The sequence below is a fragment of the Chiloscyllium plagiosum genome, unplaced genomic scaffold, assembly GCF_037043375.1.
Source record: "Chiloscyllium plagiosum isolate Xiang-an unplaced genomic scaffold, Cpla_swu_hap1 HiC_scaffold_18, whole genome shotgun sequence".
NCBI lineage: Eukaryota > Metazoa > Chordata > Chondrichthyes > Orectolobiformes > Hemiscylliidae > Chiloscyllium > Chiloscyllium plagiosum.
Genome location: NW_028270156.1, coordinates 27,511,317 through 27,537,668, shown reverse-complemented (window position 1 = coordinate 27,537,668; position 26,352 = coordinate 27,511,317). Strand labels below are relative to the sequence as shown.

Here is a 26,352-nt window from a genome sequence, read left to right as displayed (position 1 = left end):
TAATCTAGATTGTAGGCATCAATAAGCTGCTTCCCTTCTGATGCCTTTTGGCTCTCCCAGGAAGATATAAGGTGTGTTCTCACCAAAGCCTGACTTTTCATTCAGTGGTTAATAATTTGCCTTTTCATTGTGTTTGAAGATGGTTTCCCCTTTTTTTTCTCAGGGAGGCAATTTGCAACGACAAAGAGAATGGGCAGCTGCTTGGAATGTTGGGGGTGGAGACAGGTGATTTCTCCTTCACAGGATGAATGGTTCTGCTGTATTGTCCAAACGCAAACCTGTAGCCACTCACCCTGGAAACAATCAAGAAGTTGCTACTGTGCTGAATAGTCCTTACCACCCACAACTGGTCCTGGTTTAAGAACCAATCCAAAACCACTGGCCAAAAATACCTTCAACATACACTGAGGTATCTAGCAGCATCCCCCACTGCTTGAATAAGATTACCTCGTAGATATAACACACAAGTCCCAGTAACCCTTTGTTTAAAGATGTAGAGGTGCCAGTGTTGGCCTGGGGTGAACAAAGGTAAAAATCATGCAACATCAGTTTATAATTGCCAGTTCTAGCTATCTGACAAAGGAACAGTGCTCCAAATATTTGTACCTCCCAATAAACCTGTTTAAATGCAGTATCTTCTTCCACAGTCCATTAGTTTAAAGCAGTATCTTTTCCCATTTTTAAGTTAACTAAAAGTAAATGTAGGAAAACTAGTGCAATGTTAAGCATGAAATCAATCTTTGTATGCTTTGTAAAACCATGATTTTGGGAAATGATAAACGTAGTACTCCTTTAGAAATGCCTGAAGCAGATATTTGGACCTTTACACGGACAGGTTGAGGGTCCAATATCCATTGGATTGTCCACAGCAGCTCCCAGCAACACCAGCTACACACAAGACCAAGCTTATGTACAGTTTGTGTTCCTCATACATGTAGCAGGAATTGATTTAAATTTGCATATTTGTGGTTAAATGTTATAACAATACCAACTTCCATTTATATTGTGCTTTTGACCTACCACAAAATCCCAAGAAACTTCACAAAATTTGGTGTTGAGCCACGTACAGGAATTGATGCTGAAAGCTCATTCCAAGAGTTTAGTCAAGGAGGAGGGCGAGGTGGACAGCTTTAGGAAGGAAATTCTAGAGCTTGAGGCCTATCAGCAGTGAGCTCAGTCATCAACAAAAAATGTTACTGTTGATCTCTCTCTGCGCATTCTTCGTATCTGTAACACTACATCCTGCATTCTGTTCTATTACTCTGATGCACTTGTAGAGCTGCCTGTAGAGCACGTAAGCCAACACCTTTAACTGTATTTCGGTAAACACGACAGTAATAAATCAAATCAATATCAAATTAATAGTGGAATGCTTCAAATTGGAGATGTATACAGTAACCAGAATTGAGGTAGTACAGAAATCTTGAAGGAGAAAGTGAGGACTGCAGATGCTGGAGGTCAGAGACAAAAAATGTGGTGCTGGGAAAGCACAGCAAGTTAGGCAGCATCCGAGGAACAGGAGAATCGATGTTTTGAACATGAGCTCTTCACTCTGTCCAGTTGTGCTTTTCCAGCTCCACACATTTTTAAAAAATATATTTTTATTATAAAAAAAAGTTTCTTTTGAATATTACAACAAATATAAAACCAAGCAATTCAAACTATTATTTGAAAAGAAACCTGTTAATTACATAAATAAATAATAACTAATAACTAAGCTAAAAAAAGGAAAATCTTAACAATGTTAATAATGATAATAACCATAACACAGCTCAACAAAACAAAGCAATAGTCCTCGATCATCAAGTGCATAAGGTTATACATATTCATATGTTCATAGTCCCTCCCCTCTGGATACCAAATCCATTACATAGAATTGCCATGCCTATTTTAAGACTCTTATTAGTATGACGGACAAATTTGTGTCCAAATAGTCCAAAAAGGGCCACCACATCTTATAGAAATTCTCAGTTTTATGGTGCACCATATTTGTAGGAAAGTCCTCAGGGATGTGCTCCATGATTAGCTTATGCCAACCCACCAGCCCCAAGTGATTTTCCGACACCCACCCTCATAGAATGTTTTTCTTGGCACAAAAAGTGACGATACTGAAAAACCTGTTTTTTTGTGTGCAACCAATGAAAGTGAATTAACAAAACCAAGAATAGATACTGGGGTCCTTCTCCACCTCTGTCCCCAAGGCCTTCTCTATTTCACCTACTACAGCGCTCCAGTGTGCCCAAAGTCTGTGGCAGGACCAAAGACAATGAGTGAGGGTGCCCATGCTCACTTTACATTTAGGACAGATTGGAGATACTCTCGCTTTAAATTTAGCGAGACGGTTTGGGGCCAGATGGACCCTGTGGAGAATCTTCAATAGCAAGGCGTAGGTCCTGTTGCAAATCAAGATCCTTCTTGCATTTTCCTAGATATTCTCCCATATTTTAGAAGAGATCTCAACATCCAACTCCCTCTCCCACATCCTACAAAGCCATTTGGTCTCATCCGAGTGACACTCTCCCAATAGATGATTAGCGTTACTAACAGATAATGTACCATCAGCACTCAACACTCTCTTCTCCATGTCAGATCTATAAGGATTGGGTAGAAGTGTGGTTTCTTTTTGTATGAAGTTTCTAATTTGAAAGAACTGGAAGAGGTCTCTACTGGGCAATTCTTCTTTCCAAGCCAGCTGGTCAAAAGACATCAGTATGTCTACTTTGAATAAATCACCCAGGCAAGACACACCCTTAGCTGCCCATAGTTTAAACCCAGAGTCTATCATCTCTGGCTGAATGCTTGACATACCAGTTGTAGGTGTCAAAAATGATGTTTTGGCAATATTGGTCTCATCTTGATGCATTGCCCTCCACACCTTGACAGTGTTGATGACTATTGGGCTATGGCAATATTCCTTAACTGTCCTAATTTTGTCTAAGAACAGCAGGCTAATAAGGGAGCAACTTGCCTGAGTTGCTTTGATGTCCAACCAAAGTGAGTGAGGGTCCCCCTGGGCCCAATCATTCACGTGAGACAGCAACAAGCTTAACTGATTGTTTTGATATCTAGGAGGCCCACTCTCCCCAGTCTGCAAGGTAACTGCAATTTAGTCAACTTAATTAGGGGCCACTTGCGATACCAGATAAAAGAACTACACCAGCCATTCTGTCTTCTAAATATTTGCTTAGTAAAAAGCAGAGGTAGCATTCACTTAGGATACAACAGGTGGGACACAATGTTCATTTTAACGAGGGCTATCTGACCTAACCAAGAGATCAGAAGCATCTCCCATCTACAAAGGTCCTGATTGATTCTGTTGAATAAAGGGCAAAATTGGCTTTAAATAGCCAATCAAAAATGGGAGTAATAAATATACTTAAGTAGAGAATGCACTCCTGTGACCATCTAAAGGGGAACCAAGATCCTCCCTCAGGATCAGGCACTCTTGGGAGACCACCTTTGGGCATGGCCATTGACTTCGCAAAGTTGATCTTATATTCTGAGAAGCCACCAAATAAATTGATGCATTAATTCAGGTCTAGCACTGACACTGTTGGGTTTGATAAGAAGACAAGAACCCCATCCACATACAGTGCGATCTTATGTGACTTCGTCCCCACTTCTGGAGAGGTGACATTGGGATCCCTGCATATTACCTCCACCAGCGGTTCGATCACCAATGTGAAAAGTAATGGTTATGCGGGACAGCCCTGTCAACTGCCCCTACAAATATTAAAATTGCTTGACCATACACCATTGGTGAGGACTGAGGCACAAGGATCAGTATACAAAACCTTGACCCATCTGATGAAGGTCTCTTCCATGCCAAATCACTTCTAAGTATAAAAAAGATATAGCCACTCGACCCTGTCAAAAGCCTTTTCCGCATGTAAGGAGATCACCAATCCCTGTACCAACTGTTGTTGACATATTTGAATCATGTTAAGTAATCTCCTGACATTATCCGTCGATCTGCAACTTTTTATGAACCCCGTCTGGTCCTCCTTAATAATGGAGGGAAGTACAGTTTCTAGCCTTAATACCAGAGTCTTAGATAGGATTTTGAAGTCAACAGTCAGGAGTTAAATGAGTCTATAGGAAGCACAAACTTCCTTTTATATGAATGAGATGTTTGCCTCTCTTAGAAATGGTGGGAGAAGGCCACTTCTATGTTAGTCATTAAACATACTAAACATCAGCCCTGACAATATACTTATAAATTCCTTATGGAACTCACTGGGGAGCCTGTCAGGACCCGGCACCTTTCCATTCTTGAGCTACCTCACAGCCTCCTGAACCTCTTGCTCTGACAATGGGGCATTGAGGAGAGACTCTTGTTCAGGAGTCACTCCCAGAAGGTCCAAATTCTTTAAAAAAGACTCCACCCTAACCCGCCCACTCTCACAGCTTTCAGATTTGCATAATTCAGAGTGAAATTTCCGGAATGCTGCATTCATTCTTTTAGATTTGTAGGTCAAATTTCCAGTGTTCTTTGTGATTGAGGCAATGGCTTGAGGGAGCATTTCTTTTCCTTGCAAGATATGCTAGGTACTTGCCCGGCTTATCCCCATGCTCAAACAGCCTTTAACTTGCCAATGTAAGCTCCCTCTCGGCTGTCCATGTGAGCATGGAGTTCAGAGTAGACCGAAGTTCTGTGATCCTCTGCAGTTTAACCAGTGAGGGCTTGTCAAAATATGCCTTTTCAGCTACTATCAGACGCTTCTCGAGCAAGCTTTGCTGCTTACCCATCTGTCACTTCTTACTGGCTGAATAGGAAATAACCAGGCCCTAGCATAGGCATTAGCTGTTTCCCAAAGAATAGATGGACTACTGGCTGAGCCTGAATTAATATCTAAAAAGGCCCTGAACTCAGTAGAAAAGAATTCAATAAACTTGCTATCCTTGAGGATGAAGGGGTTCAGTCACCATTGCCTCGAGCTTACCGCCATATCCTTACTCTCAACCATTAAATACACTGGGGCATAATTGGAAATAGTGATATTGCCAATTGTACATGGTGCCACAGAGCCCAGATGTGCTGCAGGGATCAGAAAAAGATCAATCCTGGTATGGCATTTACGTGGGTTCGAAAAAAACATGAAGTCCCTGCCAGTAGGGTGAAGGTGCATCCAAACATCTGCCAACCCTAATTCAGCATACAAATCCCTTAATTGTTTAAAACACAAAGAAGATATCAGCGGGCCTTTGGGCAATTTGTCTATTGTCAGGTGTATGAGACAATTGAAATATCCTCCTATGATGATATGTTGAGATGTAAGGTTAACGAGGCGAGAAAGTGCGTCTGTCAATAATTTAAGGGGGTGGACTGGGGGACAGTCAACATTTAAGATCCTGTATTCTTCCCCACGTATCAAAGCTTTTAAGGATTACAAATCTCCCGTGCATGTCTTTAATGCACTCTAATAACTTCAATGGGAGATTCTTTCTAACTAAAATGGCCCATGGAAGATGAAAATTAAACCTGGTCTTACCCATTCGGTTGCAGCTTCAAATGCTCTGCATCATCCATGTGTATTTCTTATAATAAGGCAACATCCACCCTCTCCCCCTTAAGGCTGAACTTTCTTCCTCTTGACAGGTGAATGACTCCCTTAATATTCCAGGTGCACCACTTAAACACATCCTTAGCCATAACCTTCCATAGCACCACCGAGACTCCAGAGAGGAAGAACTCAAACTACAGATCACTGAGCTTTAATGCAAAAGAATCCACAAAACCCAAAAGCTACACAGACTAAAATAACTCCAGCCAACAAATCTACAAAATGTACAAAATCTATGTACAGCAAAAACACAAAAACAAAAAATCGCCAAAGGCACTGATTGGAGGAACTTACCTTCCTAACCATCCCTACTGCCCTCTCAGCTCTTACCAGCTATGGTCATACTACATATACCGACCATCCGGTTGAGAAAAAAATACACCCAAGAACAAGGTTAATACTATAGACAAGAAAACTAAAAATAAATACGTCACCCATCCCTTAACATAACTTCCCTTCCTTTCTCAGCCTCCAAACCAAGGAACTCTGGAACCACTTCTCTAAGAACTCCACCGGCTGCTCACCTTCCATCCCCTCCGGTATGCCAACAACGCGCAGGTTCTTTCTTCTGCCCCTGTTTTCGAGATCATCTACCAGATCCAACAGACCGTGGATCTGTGTTTCCAGGGCTTCAATCCAGTCTTGGAGGAGTCAGTCTCTGCCTCTACCCCTGCAGCCCAAGTCTTGCAGCATAGCAGATACAGGAGTCAGTCTCTCTTCAATTTTTCTTCCTGGATCTGCTTTGCCAGGATCTCGCGAGATTTGGCCAGCTGTTGGCAAGCACTCAACCAGTGTCTGGTAAGTCAGTAAACCTGCTGCTTCAGGGGGTTGGACCGTGGCCCCGGCCGTGGGTGAGCTTCTTCCTTTCTTCGGCATTCTCCAGCTTCGGCAAGGACAAAGGTAAATAGATTTTTTTCAGGTTTCTAGCTACTTTACTGTGGTTTTACTCACAGTAAAGTGTTTGGGAGGGGTCCTGTATCTTCGGGTTGGTGTTGCAGCATGGAGCCCAGCAAATGCAATCCTAACAGGACGCTGCCATCTTGGGAGAACGTGCAAACTCCACACAGACAGTTGCCCGAGACTGGAATCAAACCCAATTCCTGGCGCTGTGAGACAGCAGTGCTAACCACTAAGCCACCATGCTGTCCCTGTATTTATTGCATTTTAACAATGACTAAATTTCCCTAGCTGTGAAACATTTTGGGATGTCGAGGGCACCACATAAATGCAAGTTGTTTCTTTTGTTAGACTACAAAACACCATATAAAATGCATGACAAAGCGTCAACATTCCTTCCATTTATTTAGTAGAATTACCAGAAGTATAATGATTATCCATGTGATTTCAATACATTCTCTCTTTGTGGTTGATTGTGATTGGATCAGACCACTGTGAAAATAAGAAAAACACTGATTGCATTACAATAATTTCAGAAGGTTGCACAGAGAAAGATCTTGAAACTTGAAGCAGCAATCATTATTTCTCGTCAGTGCTAAACCAATACAGGAGATGATGAGGCGCTAGGCAAGACTTATCTAACTGCAAGATAATGGGGCCAGGATTTTCTTTGTTTAGCCTTTTCAGTCTAAGTTAACTTTCATTTTTTCCTTTTTTATTATTCATGCAGTAGCAATAAATTGTAGCCAGTATTCTGCAGTGCCTAGTAACAGTGCTATCTGTAATCCAGTTCTGTTTAGTCAGCAAGTTTTTAATCAAGGTGGGATCAAAGCACTGGGATTAAACTCTTGAGATCAGCAGCAGCTTTGCTGCTGCAACTATATTTGGCTTGGCTGAAGTGCTCTGAGCTAAGGATTCTTTCATGACTTCACTTTTCAATAGCTCGTTCACCAAATATTCAGAATCACATATGCAGAATAAAAATGCTTCCAAATTTCAAAATTGCCTATGATTTTACCAGAAAGGTTAACTGTTTTTGTGAAGTTTTGTTTTTAAACTTCGTAATTCGTCCTGTCACTTGCCCTCATCATATGACATCATCTGGTGGACAGCAGGTCCTGTCCAGTTAAACAAATCCAATTAGAAAAGCTTCTTAAAAGCTTTCTATTTATATTTAAGCAGAGATGACTCAATCTAAAATAAACACATTTAAATTTTTACTTTCCAGCACAAGCCTATAATTAAGTTAGAGTATAGTTAAGGTACACACAATTTCCTGGGGGATAGTTTTTATGAAGTGAAACATAAACATGATTTCAGCTTTGAATTTTGCAGCTTAAGTTCTGATTGATGATGGTGGGGTTGTCAAGGATTCAAATGCATTTTTATTACTTTTCATTTTACTCCATGCAGTCACGCTGCTCCAAACAGAACCTGCGGCTTACTTTTACTGAATTCCACAGACAGCAAATTCATGGGATCCCACACTCTAATGTTTCTATCAATTTGAGTTGGCATCTTTCACATAATAAAACACCCTGAGTCATTTTATAGAAGCATGGCCAGAAAAAAATTAACACTGAGACATGTGAGGAGATATTAGGATGGACGATCATTTGCTTGTTGAAGGAGTTAGATCTTAAGGATCATGTTAAAGGAGGAGTTCAGGGTCTAGGGAGCTGAAGACATGGTCAACAATGGTAGAATGATGAAAATTTGTGACCATAACTGAAAGAATCAGTGAAATCAGAGCAAGTTAGTGCAGGAGGGCATTACAGAACTAAGGAGACATGAGGTCACGGAGGAACTTGAGAATGAAAAGAAACATGTGTAATGGGTGAATGGAACAAGGGCCAAGTTGGAATAGGGTCAGCAGAGTTTGGGAAGACTTCTCGTTCATGGAAGGTGGACAGCTGGAGACAAACAAGAAATGCGGTGGAGTTGGCGAGTCTAGAGGCAATCAAATCCAGACTCTGTTAAACCTCAACAACCTCTGGCTGAGCATCAAGAAGACTGAAGCCACTGTCTTCAGCTCTTCCACGGACTCTGTTCTATCACTGTATGTTGTTGTCCTTGCTATACGGTTAATAATCTCACCACCTGTTCAATCTCCAGCTGGTGTTTCTGATCCAAGTGCTCTCCAACACAAAGACCACCTCCATCATGTTATACATTCTGCCTCAGGATGTATGGACTTGGAACAAGTGCACTGAATATAGATTCTGCACACTGATACTGGAGCTTAAGGGTTAAATGTTGTCCAGTTGGATATGTGAACCTTGCATCCCTTCTCAGTATATAAAAGTTCAGAAGATCATGCCATTATCTCATTGAAGTCTTTAAAATGCATAAAGGACTTAATGGGGTAAAGTGAAACTACTTCCTTTAGCGGGCGAGGGTCTGACCATGACCATGGGGGCATAATCTTAAAGCTACAACTTAATAATTCAAGGTTGATGCCAGGACCCACTTCTTCATACAACTGGATAGGGTGGAATTTAAATCCTTTGAGCAGAGATGTTTGGCCATGGGAAATTGCCCGTAAAATCCAGGGATGTGCAGGGTGGGTGGATTAACTATGGGAAATGCAGGGCTATAAGGTAGGGGGTGGATCTGTGTGAGATGTTCTTCAGAGGGTTGGTGTGATTCGATGGGCTGATTGGCCTGTTTCTACACTGAAGGGATTCTGTGATCATTCAGGTCTCATTCTATGAACTAAGCAGAAAAATCGAAGCTGACAGTTTAGTGCAATGCTGAAGAAGTGCTGCCCTGTTGGACATTTGATTAAGATTATAAAATGAAGCCCTGCATACCCTCTCAGGTAATAAACAAGATCCATGGCAGTAAGGGTAGGAGAATTATCCCTGATCAATATTTACTTTCTAACCTATATCATTAAGAACAGATTTTCTGTTTTTCTACATCATTCCACTTGTGGGAGCTTGTGTATAAATTAGCCGCTGTGCTTCTTACAATACAAGAATGATGCACTTCAAAGTAGTTTACTGTTTGTAAAGCACTTTGTCTCATGATATTGAAAGGTGCTATACAAATTTATGTAAGGTTTAAGATGACAGGGACCTGAGGGACAACCTTTTCGCAAAGAGGGTGGTGCATATATGAAACGAGCTGCCAGAGGAATTGGAAGAGACAGGTACTATTACAACATTTAAAAGATATTTGGACACGTACATGCATAGGAAAGATTCAGGTGGATATGGGCCATATGCAGGCAAATGGGACTAGTTCAATATAGGAAAACTAATTGGCATGGATGGGTTGGGCCGAAGGGCCTGTTTCCATACTGTATGACTCTATAATTCTAAACTTGAAAAGTGTGGCACTGGAAAAGCACAGCAGGTCAGGCAGCATCCGAGGAGCAGGAGAATCGAAGTTTCGGGCATAAGCCCTTCATCAGGAATGATGAAACATTGATTCAGATTCTGCCTGGTCTGCTATGCTTATCCAGCATCACACATTTCGACCCTGATCTCCAGCATCTGCAGTCCACACTTTCTCCTACGATTCTAAAGGGAAGCTTTACTTTATGTTGCTACAGCTAGAAATTGACTGCACAGCGGGTAATGGATAAAACTTTTGGCATAGTTGCTAATTTCATGAATACTAACAATTTGCCTTTCTTAAAAATAAAGGATCGCTTGGCATTGATCTTCTTTCTTCCAAAGAGGTTCTTTTTCATTTTCAATCTAATTTGGCCCAATTCAAATGCTTTGCAGTACAGTGCCTGAAACATCTAAAACAGCAAACAAGCAGAAGAGCAGCTGGTTTTGTTTCACAGCATCTCATTGGCAAACAGATTGTAACTTTTCCCTGGCGTCTTCAATTCCAATGCAATATCGCTTCAACGTTGCTCCATCGCTGGGACATTGAAAGGGTCAATGACAGGAATCCATTGCAATTTAGCAATTCCAATTCCTTATCAGGGAAATGCAGGTTTTCAGAATTTGATCTCTCTGACCTTGACATTCTCACTGCAATGAGAAAACCAGAAAATTGAGCTGTAGTTGGTTGGGAGGAAGATTACATTAAAGGTAACTCCACATCCAACATCAAACCCATCTTAGGCCTCCTTTTTACAGACTCTACCAAATTTACAGACTGCTTATATTTACAGTTGTGTTTTCCAGGATCTTAAAATGAGTTTAACAGTTCATGTAAGAAAATGATGTGGTCAGGTTACTTGATTTCGGCTTGGAATGATTTATGATGTAACAAACAGGGCAATTTTTGCCAAATTCGGTCAGGTACAACAGTCTCACCTGTCGCACTCATGGATTGCAATGTTCCACATTGCCATAATGTTGCCCATAAATGCAGACTTCTCTTTATTTCATACAAGGTTGTGGTTTCGCCAATGGCAAAATGGCAATGGAAGACAAGCTTTGGAGATCTGACAAACACATCCTGAACACGGCGTGGCTTCAAATATGAGACTGAGGTTAACAAATAGCCCAGGGGCCGGGAGGCAAATGGAATCACTATCTGCCTCAATATTGCTCATACTTCAGGTAAGACAGGTTGAAGAGGGCCATTCCCAACTTGTGCCTCCCTCTCAACCATGCTGCCACTAGAAGAATTCCTAAGGGCAACAAATGACTATTTGGAGAGATCTAGGGCCTGGACCCCAGGCTACAAAGTCCTGAAATTAAGAGGATAACACTGAAGTATGTCAATAGCTATGGAAGCTTCAAGGAGTGCTTTAATGTTTATTGGGAATATTTTGACCATTTGAGGAGATCACTGGAAATGTATCCAGTATACACAGGCAATGCCAGAAATATATTAACATATACAAGATAGTCCAAACAAAAATACGATTGAAAATCATAGGAATTGATAGCTGTTATTTTACAGTAAGCATCACATTTCATAGCAAAGCCTGTCTCTTCCATCAGAATTTGAATCTCGACAGAATTTTACACCACTTCTACAAACTTCACAACTTAAATGTGTTCCGTGATAATACAGCACTAAGGAAGTTCAAATAACAGAATTGGACAATAAACAGAGACTTTTCAGACTCTCCATTATAACTCGATGAGAAAAGTAAGCATTATGCTTGATCCAATACAGATGAAAGTACTAACAATTACATTAGGACATCATTATGTTGGAAGATTGATTGTGATTTGCTACTTACCTCTCTAGTTCATTCATTAATTTCTCTGGCTGGGAGAATGGCCAGAAAAGGACTGGGAGCCTCACCCTGTTCAGAAACAACAGTAACTGAGAAGTGTAATAAAGGAATGATGGTTAAAAAAAAAACTCTCTCTCTTACATTAATTTCCATGTTCTCCAAGTTTCCCATCTCGCTGATGAGCCACAGAAAAACCTGGAACAAACAGCCTAAATGGAATGCTTCTGTTTTGCTAAGGTCTTTTGATGGCATCAATGGCTCAGTGGATAACAGACTTGCCTCTGGGTCAGAAGATTCTGGACTTAAGACCCATCCTGATATCTTGAGAGAGATTGCCGGATCCAACTGACATTGTGAACAGAGATGGATGAAGCCCTAAAATACCGGCATTAGTTAGCATGCTTGTTTCCTGATTGCACTCACAGCACAACCCACAAGGCAGACAATCGATTGGGTTCACTAATAACCTGTTGAGCAAGGGTTGACTGGAAGTTCCCAGTCAGCCTCTAGTTTCTTGATGCAGTGTAGAATGGGGGTGGTGTAGGTAGGGGAGGAGAGCAGTGGGGATCAGTTCAGTTGCCTGGAATTACAACCAATGGCAATCCAGGGAACCAATATTCCTGGTAGACCTGCAAGCCTTGGGTGTGGGTGTTGCTAAAGGTCTGCTTGTAAATCAGTGGCCAGGCTACATTTTCTGCTTTTTCATTTAGAAAAAAGTGGCTGAGAATGTTGAATTGCAGTCGTAGTGCTACCTGCTATTTCTCTCAAACTGAATAACTTTCCAATTTTTTGAGTCTGACTGCCACCCTTAATTAGATGGGGTTCCTGTCTTCATGCCAATTAACGGGGCACCTTTGTGAAATTCACAGGTCAATGATTGCTTCCCCACCTCATCACAACAGAAGGTTTTGGGACCTGGAAAAAGTGCAAACCCCTCTCTCCTGCTTCTGAACAGGCAAATCTATCTTTGAGCATGTTTCCAGGCTGACCCTCCTAGAACAGAACTGAGGGAGTGCCGTACCCTTTCAGCTCTCAACCTGAGCAACCTTAATTAAAACATCCAGAGAGAAGGGTTTTATTCTTTCCAAACATTTCACACCAGTTCCTGCATCCAATGAGAATTCCAGCCAGACACTTCACAATCGAAAATGTAATGGCCAGTGTACACACAACTGTGCCATAAAAATAGTAATATGATAACAAATCGTTTATTTATTTTTCACGATGTTGGCTGATGGATGAATATTGCCCAGAAACTGAGGAGAACACCAATGCTCTGGACTTATTCTGCAAATTTAGTGGCATGATGAAGCACTTGCATTTCACACCAATGTTGCACTCATTTAACAACTCTCTTTAATGTAGAAAATGATGTTATCTAAATCTGTAAAATGTCCGGGAGTTGTGCTAAAATCTGAATAAATGTTATTAAGGCCCTGCAGCACATGTTAAGCTCCTAGGTGGCCTAGTGCTCACCTTAAAACATTGGCTATCATCCAAAACAATTTTCAAATGCTTCCCCTCTCCTACTACTTGGAAACACCAATTGAAAAGGAAACCAAAGTTTCCAATAAGTATTTTCTCTTTACAGAGGACACAAACACTCCAATTAATTGTATACCTGTGCTTTAGACATCATTCTGGAGGTGATGACAATGTTGGTAGCATCTTGTCCCTGTTCTTTTAGAACTTTTGCATAATTGGCTCTGATCTCCACTCTTTGACGACTCGCTGTCAGAATGAGAAAAGAACTAGTGGTTGGTGAATGTTACTATTTTCTCTTAGAAACTAATTCCATCAATATCTATAATAGGTACTCACATCTGAACATATTCGATGTGCACATAATAAAAGTGTCAGTAGAGTATGTAGTAGGAATTAAACTATAGTCAAGTTTTGCATTTCCAACGATTGTCCATTTAAATCCAGAGGACAGGTATTTTATTGAACAATATAAGGGTGTAATGAAGAAACATTTGACAACCACATTTATACCATATAAACAGTAGCAACAATTTGAATTTTCATAGTTCCTTTCATGCAATGAAGCATACCAAAGTACTTCATAGGAGCATTGTCAAAAAATGTGATGCCAAGTGTGAGAACAACATGTGATTTTACTTGTTGTGTGTTTTGTGTGTCAAGAAGGGGGAGACATGATTTTAGATTTCTTGACATTAAGGAGCTTGGCCTTTCTTAATGTGGTCTTGTGACCATGTGGTTAAGAGGTGAATAGTTCAGTGCATTAATAAAAAAAAACGACACTGTTGCCCAGTGATAGGGGTCCTGGAACACACAGAGGCAGAACGATCCAAAAGGTCAGTCAGTCTATGTATGTGTGTTTGCAAGAGTACAGGCTGAAGTGTTAAATGCTGTAGTGAGAAATGTGGAGGGAAAAGAACATCTCGGGAAACTGAATTTTGTAAACTTCTGTTTTCTCTGAAGTTAAAATAATAGAATTTATCTTGCAGTTTATTTTAGGTATCTCAGGGAGAGATTCCAGCTTAAGGAAAAAGCATTAGGTGAATATGCAGAAACTTGCTGAAAGGAAACCCAATGCAGTGTACCAACCTGTGCGAGAAACCTTAATATGGAGTTAGGGATAACTTTTCACTGGAGTTTTTGGTATTTGTAAGAATACACACTACCAGAAGGAGGTGGATGCTTTGGAGAGGGTACAGTAAAGGTTTACCAAGATGTTGCCTGGTGTTGGTGGTATTAGCTATGAAGAAACATTGGATAGACTGGGTTTGTTTACACTGAGACGCAGAAGGTTGAGAGGCGACTTGATAGAAGTTTATAATATTGTGAATGGTATGGGTAGAGTGGAAAGTATGGGAATTTTCCCCAGGATGGAGGGGTGAATTATTAGGGGTTGCAGGTTCAAGGTGTGGCAGGGGAAATTTAAAAGAGTTTGTGAGGCAATTTTTTCACACAAAGGGTGGCGAGCGCCTGGAACATGCTGCCAGAAGAGGTGGTGGAAACAGACACTACAGCAGCATTCAAGAAACACCTGGATGAATACATGAATAGGAAGGGAACAGAGGGATATGGATCCTGTTAGTGAAAACAGTTTTAGTGTGGAAGGGCAAAATGTGTCAGCGCAGACTTGCAGGGACGAAGGGCCTGTTCCTATGCTGTATTATTCTTTGTTCTTTGATCTTTAATGTTGCCCTGATAAAAGAAATTATGTAAATTTGAATTATTTTCTAATACCTGTAATAAAATCTTTACTGTTTTTTCTAGTGTAATATAGCAGTAGTTCTCCTATAACGCACGTTTTTTAAATGTGATTTGACTGTAATGTGATTAGTGAATTGTGGTCTTTATTTATAAAACAAACTCCTGTTCACTGTTACGTGATTCCATCCCTGGCACTTAACTGAACAGCAAAATCCAGCCTCAGGATCCTCTGTCTGCAAAGTGCAAATTCAGTGTGTTCAGTTACAACAGCAATGCAATCAGCGCTGCAAGTCTTGAAACTTTATTTGAAACTGGCAATAGTCTACATTTAAAAGGAGCATTATTTCAAACTGGGAGAGAATCTTGAAGAAGCTGGACTTCTGCATCAGAATCATGTGGTCAGTCGGTTTACGCGCTTTCTGGTGGAGAGTTTTGCAAAAGGCACAGTGCTGTACTCAATGATTTCAGTTAAAATCACACAATACCGGGTTATAGTCCAACAGGTTTATTTGGAAGCACAAGCTTTCGGAGCGCTGTTCCTTCATCAGGTAGCTCATGGAGCCAAATCATAGGACACAGAATTTATAGCAAAAGATCATAGTGCAATACGACTTGTGATATATTGAACAAACCTAGATTGCTGTTATGTCCTTCATCTTTTAGAATGGGTTGCAGGTTTCGATTCATTAATACGTAAATCTCAGAACTTCCCTAGATTCCCCACATTCCCTAGATAATTTAAGGTTTTATAAAAAATCGGTGACATTTTAGCTCAGACAATGTATTAAAAGTGTGACGTTAGAGTCTGTCTGTATTCCAATCTTGAGTCAGACCGGTTCTATTTCCAAAGTTAGAATTTATAAAATGTTAGGTCAGTGATGAGTGACCTAGAGGTCAGTGGTGAGTGGTGTCCTGCAGGGTTCTGTTCTTGGGCCTCTGCCCTTTGTAGATTTTATAAATGACTTGAGGGATGGGTTAGTAAATCTGCCGATGATACAAAGATTGGAGGTGCCATTGATAGTATCAAGTGGTTTTGCAGGCTGCAGCGCGACATGGACAGGATGCAGACCTGGGCTGAGAAATAGCAGATGGAGTTCAAACTGGATAAATGCAAAGTGATGCATTTTGGAAGGTTGAACTTGAATGCTGAATATAGGATTAAAGACAGAATTCTTGGCAGTGTGGAAAAACGGAGGGATCTTGGTGTCCTAGTGCATAGATCCCTTAAAGTTGCCAACCAAGTGGATAGGGTTGTTATGAAAGCATATGATATTTTGGCTTTCATTAACAGGGGCATTGAGTTAAAGAGCCGTGAGGGTTTGCTGCAGCTCTACAAGTCCCTGGTGAGACCACACTTGGAATATTGTGTTCAGTTCTGGTTGCCCTATTGTAGGAAAGATACAGAGGCTTTGAAGAGGGTGCAAAGAAGGTTTACCACGATGCTGCCAGGACTGGAGGGCTTGTCTTATGAAGAGAGGTTGACTAAGCTCGGACCTTTTTCTCTGGAGAGAAGGAGGAAGAGAGGTGACCTGATCGAGGTATACAAGATAATGAGAGGCATGGATACAGTCAATAGCCAGAGATTATTCCCCAGGACAGGATTGACTGGCATGAGGGTCATTGTTTTAAAATATTAGGAGGAAGGTATAGAGGAGACTACAGAGGTAGGTTCTTTACGCAGAGAGTTGTGAATGCATGGAATGCGTTGCCAGCGGTGGTGGTGGAAGCAGAGTCATTGGGGACACTTAAGCGACTGCTGGACATGCACATAGACAGCAATGAATTGTGGGGTGCATTGGTTAGGTTATTTTATTTTAGCTTAGGAATAATCCTTGGCACAACATCATGGGCCGAAGGGCCTGTTCTGTGCTGTACGTTTCTGTGTACTATGTTCTATGTTCTATGTTACATAGATTGACTGCCTACAGATTGCATGGTTTATGAAGAAAATAAAATGTATCTGCAAATAGAATTCTGCATTGAAAGAAGTTCTGAGATTTACATATTAATGAATCGAAACTTCCAACCCATTCTAACAGATGAAAGATTTAACAGCAATCTAGGTTTGTTCAAAATATCACAACAGTTGTATGACACTGATCTTTTGCTATATCTTCTGTGTCCTATGATCCGGCTCCACTACCTACCTGATGAAGGAGCAGCGCTCTGAAAGCTAGTATTTCCAAATAAACCTGTTGGCCTCTAATCTGGTGTTGTGTGATTTTTAACTTTGTCCACTCCAGTCCAACAGCAACACCTCTACATAATGATTTTAGTGTTAAAGTGTTAAATTTACTATATTATTTCATTATAATATATGATTTAAAGATTTATTTCGACTGCGCTACTACTATTTTTGCTTTGATTTTGACTGGTACATTTGGTGGTTTGCCCCAAGCTTGATTTTCCCATAGGCCCCATTATTTATATTGTGTGATTTTCTCTAACACAGTGTTGCACAGGAACACAACTATTGCAATTGAAGGAGAACAATCCTGCAGGTAATATTCTCTTGTTTAATAAATATTTTATATTGTGTGATTAAAGTACAGGGACAATTTCTTACGAATGTGTCCAGTCACTGACAAGCACAGTTAAAGAATAAGTTAGTTTCAATCAAGCCTGGTATGACTCTGAGATCTGAATTGTTCAATATTAGTGTCATCTAGGATCATAATGCAAGCCACGTAAGAAGAACAGGTGGAATCTTTTAAGGAGTAACATTAAAAAGGAGAGAGAGTAGCAGAAGTGGAGAGGTTTTGGAAAGAAATCAAAAGTTTAGGGCCTTGAAAGGTGAAGGTATGGCCAGCAATGGTGGGCAATTACAATGGGTAATGTCCAACAAGCTGGAACTGGAGAACTGCTGATATCTTAAAAAGTTGTAGGGCTGAAGGAAGTTCCAAGGATAAGGAAGGGTGAGACCATGAAGGGTTAACATAGAACATAGGACATTACAGCGCAGTACAGGCCCTTCGGCCCTCGATGTTGTGCCGCCCTGTCATACTAATCTGAAGCCCATCCCACCTACACTATTCCATGTACGTCCATATGCCTGTCCAATGACGAGTTAAATGCACTTAAACTTGGCAAATCTACTACCATTGCAGGCAAAGTATTCCATATCCTTAATACTCACTGAATAAAGAAAACAATGGTGCAAATTTTAAATTCAAACAATATAGCCTCCCGTTCACATTTTATCCTGAGTCAGTTTCAGGAAGTTGTCGTGATGACTGGATACTGACAATTATCATTGCAGTCCCTTGCATATGGGAATGACCCTCTTCCACTTTCAGGGTGACTCCATAATTAGCTGTTCAGACTAATGTGGCTTCCGCAGACTCTATTGCACCAGGGGCAGAAGATGGTCATGGGAAGGGGTTAATGGGGCATTGGTGTGGCAGTGCATTCCTTATGCTGTTTTTGCCTGGCTTCTGCTTTTTCCAGAAGCAAATCTCGAGCTGCTCGATGCCTTCCCTGATGCCCCTCCTCCACTTGGGATAGTGTTGGATCAGCGAATCCCACTTTGCCAGTGAGGCCTTGAGGGTCCACCTGGGGCAATTCCACTGACAATCCTAGCGTAGTTGTGGTTATGGATGGGGCAATGTTGCACCTTGTCGTGTGAGCAACTGGCTAGAGACAGCTTCAAACTGCAAGGACAAGCTCAGAGACAAATTGAACCAAATAGCCAACAACTTTGTAGAACAGACAAAACATAAAGACAATACTCAGTGCTTTACACAACTATTTTATGGAAACAACATAATTGAACTAAATGGTATCTTTGATTGTAGGGAGTTGCCCTTTTTCTATTTTTCCGTGGCCCACAGAAATCACTAAAATTCCTTTGTGTCCTGCTGAAGGCCAGTAGCCATCTCGCCTCAATGGAACTCCTCCATATGTTTTGCCAAAACCTGGAGAAACCTGCAGCAGGTCAAGCAGCCCTTTCTAATTTTGGCAGTGAAATCCATCGTTCGAGTGACCCTTTGAGGAATGCTGCCTGATTCAGGAAGGCATACATGTTTTTGCAGCAAATGGAATAATATCAAGGTCCATAGTTTTAATTTTCTTCAAAGAGTGATGTAAATGAAACCTATGCTTTCTGTCACATCCAGCAAGAATATGTTTCTATCTTGATTGTGTGAGGAATAAGTCTAATAAAACGCTTGTTTTTCAAACTTTTTTAAGGTCCTTTGGTCCTTAATTATAGTTCCAGGCAAAAGAAAAAGAGCAGCTGATCTTATCTTAGACAGACTGGGCTGTTTGCCCGTAGCCACATTGCTTTCTAGAATTACAACACAGCCACTTTGAATTTTCAACAGCAGATGTCAATATGCCTAAAGAGATATGTCTCCAATGGTGCTGCTAGCATTTCAGACTTTTGCCTCTGCATGAACGCGTTTCTTTAATAATGACAGTTTGTATGTATCTAATGCCATAAACACAATAAGAAAGTTGTTTCACAGAGGTTTTACAAAGTAAAGTGACAAACTGAGGTGTGTGAGATATTATTAGGCAGTGTCAATTGCTTGGACAGCCACGTTTGATGTTAAGCAATCATAAGGAGCTGGAGAAGGGTGTGTGATTAGTCAAGCCCTCTCTGCTATTCAGTACTATCCTAGCTGATTATATTCCCTACAGTATGAAAACAGGCCCTTCAGCCCAATAAGGAGAAAGTGAGGACTGCAGATGCTGGAGATCAGAACTGAAAATGTGTTGCTGGAAAAGCGCAGCAGGTCAGGCAGGATCCAAGGAGCAGGAGAATCGATGTTTCGGGCATGAGCCTGATTCCTGAAGAAGGGCTCATGCCCAAAACGTCGATTCTCCTGCTCCTTGGATGCTGCCTGACCTGCTGCACTTTTCCAGCAACACATTTTCAGCTTCAGCCCAATAAGTCCACACTAATCCTCTGAAGACTAGCCCACCCAGCCCCATTCCCCTGCCCTATAATTACTCCTGACTAATGCACCTATCACTATGGGCAATTTAGCATAGCCAATTCACCTGACCTGCACATCTTTGGATTGTGGGAGGAAACTGGAGCACCCAGAAGAAATCCATGCAGACACAGAGAGAATGTGCATATTCCACACAGACAGTCGCCTGAGGTAGGAATCAAACCAGAGTCCCTGGTGCTGTGAGGCAGCAGTGTCAACCACTGAGCCACCACGCCACCCCTTAGGCCTTAACTCTATTTTTGTGTGCTTTGTGTATCACTGAGAGATCAAATAAAAGTCCATCTGAGTCTTAAATATATTCATTGATGGTGTATCTGCAATTGTTGCGGTTGCGGGGAGCGGGGTGTAAAGTAGGGGAAGGATTCCAAAGATTCACTTCATCACAGTCCAAATTAATAGTCCCTGAACCTAAAATTCTTTCCCTATTTTCGAGATTTGCACAGCCAGGTGAGTCAACCTGCCAGCATTTACTCTGTCTAGCCGCTTCATAATCTTAATGTTTCTCTTAGATCGCCTCTCATTCTTCTAAACTCCAGAGAATATAGACCCAATTTACTCAGCTTCACATCATAGAGAAACCTCTTATCCCAGGCGTCAATTTAGCTCACAAATGCTGCACTGCCTCCATTGCAAGGAGCTGCTGCAAAGCTGTGTAGTGCCATCTCTGAACAGGTTAATGAGAAACTATTTAATTATAGAGACCAGTATTTCAGGTATGGTCTCATCAAAAAGCAATCAGCAAAACTTCTTTCTTACTATGCTTCAATCCTCGAGATATAATGGTGAATAAGGTATTTGCTTTTCAAATTGCTCCCTGAACATGTATGCTAACTTTATGTTTCTTTTTACGAGTACTGCCAAGTCTCTCTCACTATCAACGTTGACAGACATTATTTAAAAATTCTGTTTTTCTATTCCTATAACCTTACACTTCCCCACATTATATTCCAAACGCCACCTAGTTGCCTAATCATTTGTCTACATCTCTTTGCAGCCTCTTTAGACCTTAAGACATAGTAGAAGAATTGGGCCATTCAGCCCATCAAGTCTACCCTGCCATTTGACCATAGCTGACATGTTCCTCAACCCCATTCTCCTCTAACAGTTGATTCTCTTAATAATTAAGAACCTAATTACCTCTGTTCTAAATACACTCAATGACTTGGTCTCCACAGCCTTCTGTGGAAATGAGTTCCACAGAATCACTACCTTCTAATCAAAAAAATTCCTCCTCATCTCAATTCTAAAGGGCTGTCCCTTCACTCTGAGGATGCGCCCTCAGGTCCTAGTCTCTCCTACTAGTGGAAATATCCTCTCTGCATCCACTCTATCCAGACCTCTCTGTTCTCCATAAGTTTCAATCAGATCCCCCCCTCATCCTTCTAAAGTCCATTGAGTACAGACCCAAAGTCCTCAATGCTCTTCATATGACAAGCCCTTCATCCCTGTGATCATTCTTGTGAACCTTCTCTGAACCCCTTCCAAGTCCAGCACATCTTTCCTGAGATAGGAGGTCCAAAATTGCTTAGAATATTCCAAATGCAGTCTGACCGGAACCTTATGCAGCCTCTGCGGTACATCTCTGTTCTTGTGTTCTCACCCTCTCAAAACAAATGTTAACACAATATTTGCCTTTCTAGCTGTCAATGGAACCTGCAGGTTAACCTTCTAGAGAATCCTGAACTAGGACTCACAAGTCCATTTGTGCCTCAAATTTCCGGAGACTTTCCTTATTTAGAAAATAATCCACGTTTATATTCTTCCTAGCAAAAGGCGTAGCCTTATGCTTTCCAGCATTGTATTCCATTTGCCATTTCTTTGCCAAACTCATAGCCTGCCCAAATCCTTCTGCATGCATCCTGCCTCCTCAGCATACATGTCCCTCCACCTGTCTTCACGTCACCTGCAAACTTAGCAACAATGCCCTCAGTTTCTTCGTCCAGATCATTAATGTATAACGTGAATAGTTGTGGAACTACACACAGGCACCCCCAGAAGTCTCCTCTCTAAGACACCAGAAAGGTGGCCAGCCTTCCATTGCCACCCTGCCTGTGACCCTGCTTGTGGTATGAGATCATACAGAGCACGGTATGGATACAATCAACATGCCTGCGCCCTTTAGATAAAAATACCCTGTGGGATGCAGTGGGGGTGTTTATCGAACCAAACCTCAAAGTCCAAGACTAAGGTATGGCTAGGTACCTCCAATCCAGCTTCAGAACAAAGGACATTGTGACTAGTGTAGGACAGTGGGAGTAGTGTAGGTAGTAATATATGTTTGGTGATGCAGTCTTGATGGGCCAAAGGGCCTCTTCTGTACTACATAATTCTCTGATTCTGTGACAGCAATGAACTGTACTGAATTAAATTATTTAGCCAGACTGCCTCAAATAATGACTGACCTACCCTTGACCGATAACTGTACCACTCCCCATCTACATTCCTGTGACTCCCTGGGACTGCCTGTACTGAACTCATAGGGCTGACCACCCACTCCTTGGAGTGCAGAAGGACAGACTTCTAGAGTCTGACCACTTGATGCCCAAACCCCTGTAGGGATATCGGAAACTGCCCTTGTCTTACAGTGCCAGCCTGAAGGATGTCTCCCTTGACTTCACTGAGGACTTTGAGACATGGCCGTTTGTTTGCAGTACATGCAGTGACAACAGGCACATGGTACAGGAGTGACATTGACATAGCATGGTGCTGACAACTGCTGACAAACTTGAAAGGCTTCCTGGGTTTTATGTCTGTGCTAAACAACAAGGCAAGACAGAAGTACTGTGAACCTTTAAGGTATGACTGAGGGGACAAAACATAATAAAAGGAAAGGCAATGCAGGGATGCTGTGCCCATCCAGGTAGGTGCAAAGTGAGAGGGTACTAATGAAGCGAATGGATGGCCCTGAGAAGCAACCTGGTCCAATGCGTGAGTTGAGTGACTGTGCATGCCTGCATATTTCCATGTAGCCACATTCCGATGAGTTGGGCTAGTGCACTCCAATGGCTGGTGTAGCATTACAGTGCTGAGGTATAAGGAACTGCGAATTAGAGATGTGCTATGATAGTGTGAAGAAGCTGGTATGTGCTGAATGTCTCCATCTGTGGACATGGGGAACATGTAGTCACTGCATGAGGTGTGTGTGTGCCTTGAGAGGTACTGGTGCTGGGTAATCAAGGTAGAGCTCTGGAGAGCAAGCTGCAAGTCGGAATCACTAGGTACCCACTCAGACTTTAATGTTAGGAAGTCACAGTGTCTAGTTTCTATCCAATGGATGGAAGAGTGGACTGCAGAGTAATGAGGTGAGATTAAGTAGTAAGTAGTAGGTATCTCACTAATGACCAGTGAGAACTTCCTTTCAACATTAAGGACTTGGTTGGAAAATTTAAATTTATTGCCTCAACATCAATGGGCGGCACGGTGGCACAGTGGTTAGCACTGCTGCCTCACAGCGCCAGAGACCCGGGTTCAATTCTCGCCTCAGGCGACTGACTGTGTGGAGTTTGCACGTTCTCCCCGTGTCTGCGTGGGTTTCCTCCGGGTGCGCCGGTTTCCTCCCACAGTCCAAAGATGTGCAGGTCAGGTGAATTGGCCATGCTAAATTGCCCGTAGTGTTAGGTAAGGGGTAAATGTAGGGGTATGGGTGGGTTGCGCTTCGGCGGGGCGGTGTGGACTTGTTGGGCCAAAGGGCCTGTTTCCACACTGTAAGTAATCTAATCTAATCTAATCAAGAGAAGTCTCGCTGGACATTTTATCCAACAGTGCCAAATTTCTCACCAGGATCTAATGCTGTTAGCTCCTCTGACAGTTGTGAGAAAACAGAATGGTCCTCCACTCCATTATCTGTTCACCAAGACATCCTGGTCCCTATCAGCAAATTGGGGTGAACATGTATCTGTGCTCAAAGTTTCCAACCCCACAACTATGAAGGGTAATTCCTGGCTGGCAGCAACAAACCTGGTGCATGGTCAGACTGTAAATGTGGCCCCAGAGATGGGAATCCCAGAAAATTATAGCTGTGTTGAATCCATCCATCAGCGATGACTGAGGGACTGCAAGAAAGCGGTGCCATAGAGAGGTGGTGCTTACATAATTAGGTGAGCTGTGGAAAAGTGCATGAGCTAACCCTCTAGAATTTACAAAGAAAAACTCTCAAAATATTCCCCAAAATTGACTCTTAGCCGATTTTTGGTAAAATTCAGTCCAATATTTCAGATTGCGACCTTGCATCAGAACCTCTTTTCGTCTACCAAGTAGCACTATGGAGATCTTTTACATCATCCACTTGAGACAGGACCTTGGTTTAATATCTCTCACTAAATACCGCACTTTGAATTAGCTCCAGAATGAGGCTTTTTAAATTAATATCCTTGCATTAGGGCTTAAACTCACAATGTCTGTCTCAGAGGTGAGAGTGATATGGCTGATACCTGAATGAGGCATAAACCAAATACAAGTATGCTGGAAAGTAGTGGTACTACAAATAAAACTAGTGATTTTGATATACTGCTTTGAGTAAACTTTCTCATGTGTAATGTTTCACGAAAACTGAGGTAAGATGCCAAAGAATAGCAAAACGATGAATGGGAGGTTTATTCTGTTATTAGTGTGGGATGGATTCATGCATTCCTCCAGTCTGGTTTAAACCTGATAGATCTTCTTTTAAATTGGGAACACATTGCAGAAAATACATGTTTAATTCATTGGAGTGTGTTCTGCATTCTGCAAATAGTAGTTAAAAAGGAAAATCTCCAAAATACTTATGGCGGTTAAATTCCACAAGTAGATTTTTCTTTCCGATAACAGTTGGCTCCAGCATTTCATTTCAATGCAGGAAATAAGGAACAGCGAGGATTTCAAGCATGAACTGTAAACTCACAAGAGGCTCCCAGAGACAACCTTAGTCTGGCAGAAATGTGACAAGAGTAACATTTGTACAGCCTTGCTGACCCCTATACATTTCAATAGGCAGCAGACAAAGTCAATGGGTCACCTCTGGGAGAAGCTAAGGCCAGTCATAGACAATAGTAACATTATATGCGACTATGTCAGCCAGCGTGTGTGCATGAATGTGTTACGCCTGCCTTTATTAGGGAAAAAGGTCGATTAAGCGTGCAGTCAAGCAATAGCTGTGCCTCTGTCAGGTTCGAATGTGCAAATGATGGCACTGTAATCACACCATTTCAATGCAGCTCAGGAAGCGTTTTCCCCTGAGTGGCTGCCTGATGTAGTACTGAGTTACTGACAAAAGGAAGGGTATAAGGTCCATCTTCCTATCTGCTGAAAGAAGACATGATTGGACATCTTGCCATCTTTGAGAAAGCAAAATTGGTTCAGTGCGGGGAAGGTTAATGCAAAACTTAGCAAAGCTGTTCAAATTATGAATGGCTTTGACAGTTTTCACTGGTAGAAGAGTGGGTAATCAAAGGACATGTATTACCTAATTGGCAAAAAGCCAGAGTGGAGATGAGTTTAGTCTTAAAATAGTTCAGATTGTGAATGCACTACCTAAAAGGATGGTGATGAGAAGTATCTCAAAACTATGAAGGAACTCATCTTTATTTTATCTAATAATTAACAAGTTTAATTGAGACTGCACCTAAATTATCTTCGGTGTTAAGCAGAATGTTGTTGCCTGCCCCCATTTTCTATAGTAACAACGTACATTTATGGACCATTAGTATAGAATAGTACAAAATGTCCTGAGGTATTTCAGAAGACATCATCAGAAAGCAAACATTGACATCCAGTCATATGAGGAAAGAGATTCTCAAAGTCTTGGTCATAAAGTGGATTTTATCATGGATTCATGTGAGAAAGGGAGAGGTTTAGGGAGGGGATTCCAGAGTTTATGATCTAGACAGCTGAACATAGGAAAGGAATTAGGATGGACAAGAGGCAAGTATTAAAGGAACAAGTAATTCACAGAGGGGTTTAGAGATGGATGACTTTGAATACAATAGTGAGAAACTTAATGTCATTGTATTTATACAGCAGGGCTCAGTGTAGGTCAGTATGCACAGACAAGTGAAAGAGATTTGGTGGAAGTTAGGATACAGGCAGAGGCGTTTGAATGGTACATTGCTCATGGAGAGTAGAAGGCTAGTCAGCAGAGTATTAAAATAATTGAGACTTTATGTAAAATCCTGGATGTGGGTGCCAGCTGCTGATAGGCTTCTACTGGAATACTGGCTCCTCAGATGAGGAATTGGAGGTGAGCCCATGTTTTGTAATTATAAACCTGCGGGAGTCAAGGCCCTCAGGAAAAGAAAGGAAAGGGATTTGGAAAGAGAAAATAATCAGCAGAATGAACAGATTAAGGTATTTCACTGCAGCAAGCCAAAATAAAAACAGATTGAGACAGAAACTGCTGATGCCAATAATTATATGATTGTTGAATGCACTTGTATTAAGTTTCTCTCTTTCTATTTTAATGGAGGAATCAACCCATATGGATCCATTCAATACAGGAGATGGAATTTCAATAGAAGTATGGGATAGGTTCAGTTTGTGCTATATGTTCAGTTCTACATATTCATTGTTGCATGTTCAGTCTTACACATTAAGTGTGACATGTTCAATGTTACACATT

The 26,352-nt window shown here is 41.5% G+C and overlaps 1 protein-coding gene across 1 annotated transcript in view; it reads right to left on the bottom strand.

Annotated features, from left to right (window-relative positions):
- Positions 1-6,853: 6,853 nt before the first annotated feature.
- LOC122557702 (doublecortin domain-containing protein 1-like) overlaps positions 6,854-26,352 on the bottom strand; it is a 554,199-nt gene continuing 534,700 nt past the window's right edge. The window contains exons 38-40 of the mRNA XM_087996361.1: positions 13,241-13,350; positions 11,623-11,688; positions 6,854-10,453 (exon numbers count right to left, since the gene is read on the bottom strand). Coding sequence (XP_087852487.1) covers positions 11,632-11,688; positions 13,241-13,350 — 167 coding nt within the window. The 3' untranslated portion in view covers positions 6,854-10,453; positions 11,623-11,631. The remainder of the gene's footprint in view (positions 10,454-11,622; positions 11,689-13,240; positions 13,351-26,352) is intronic.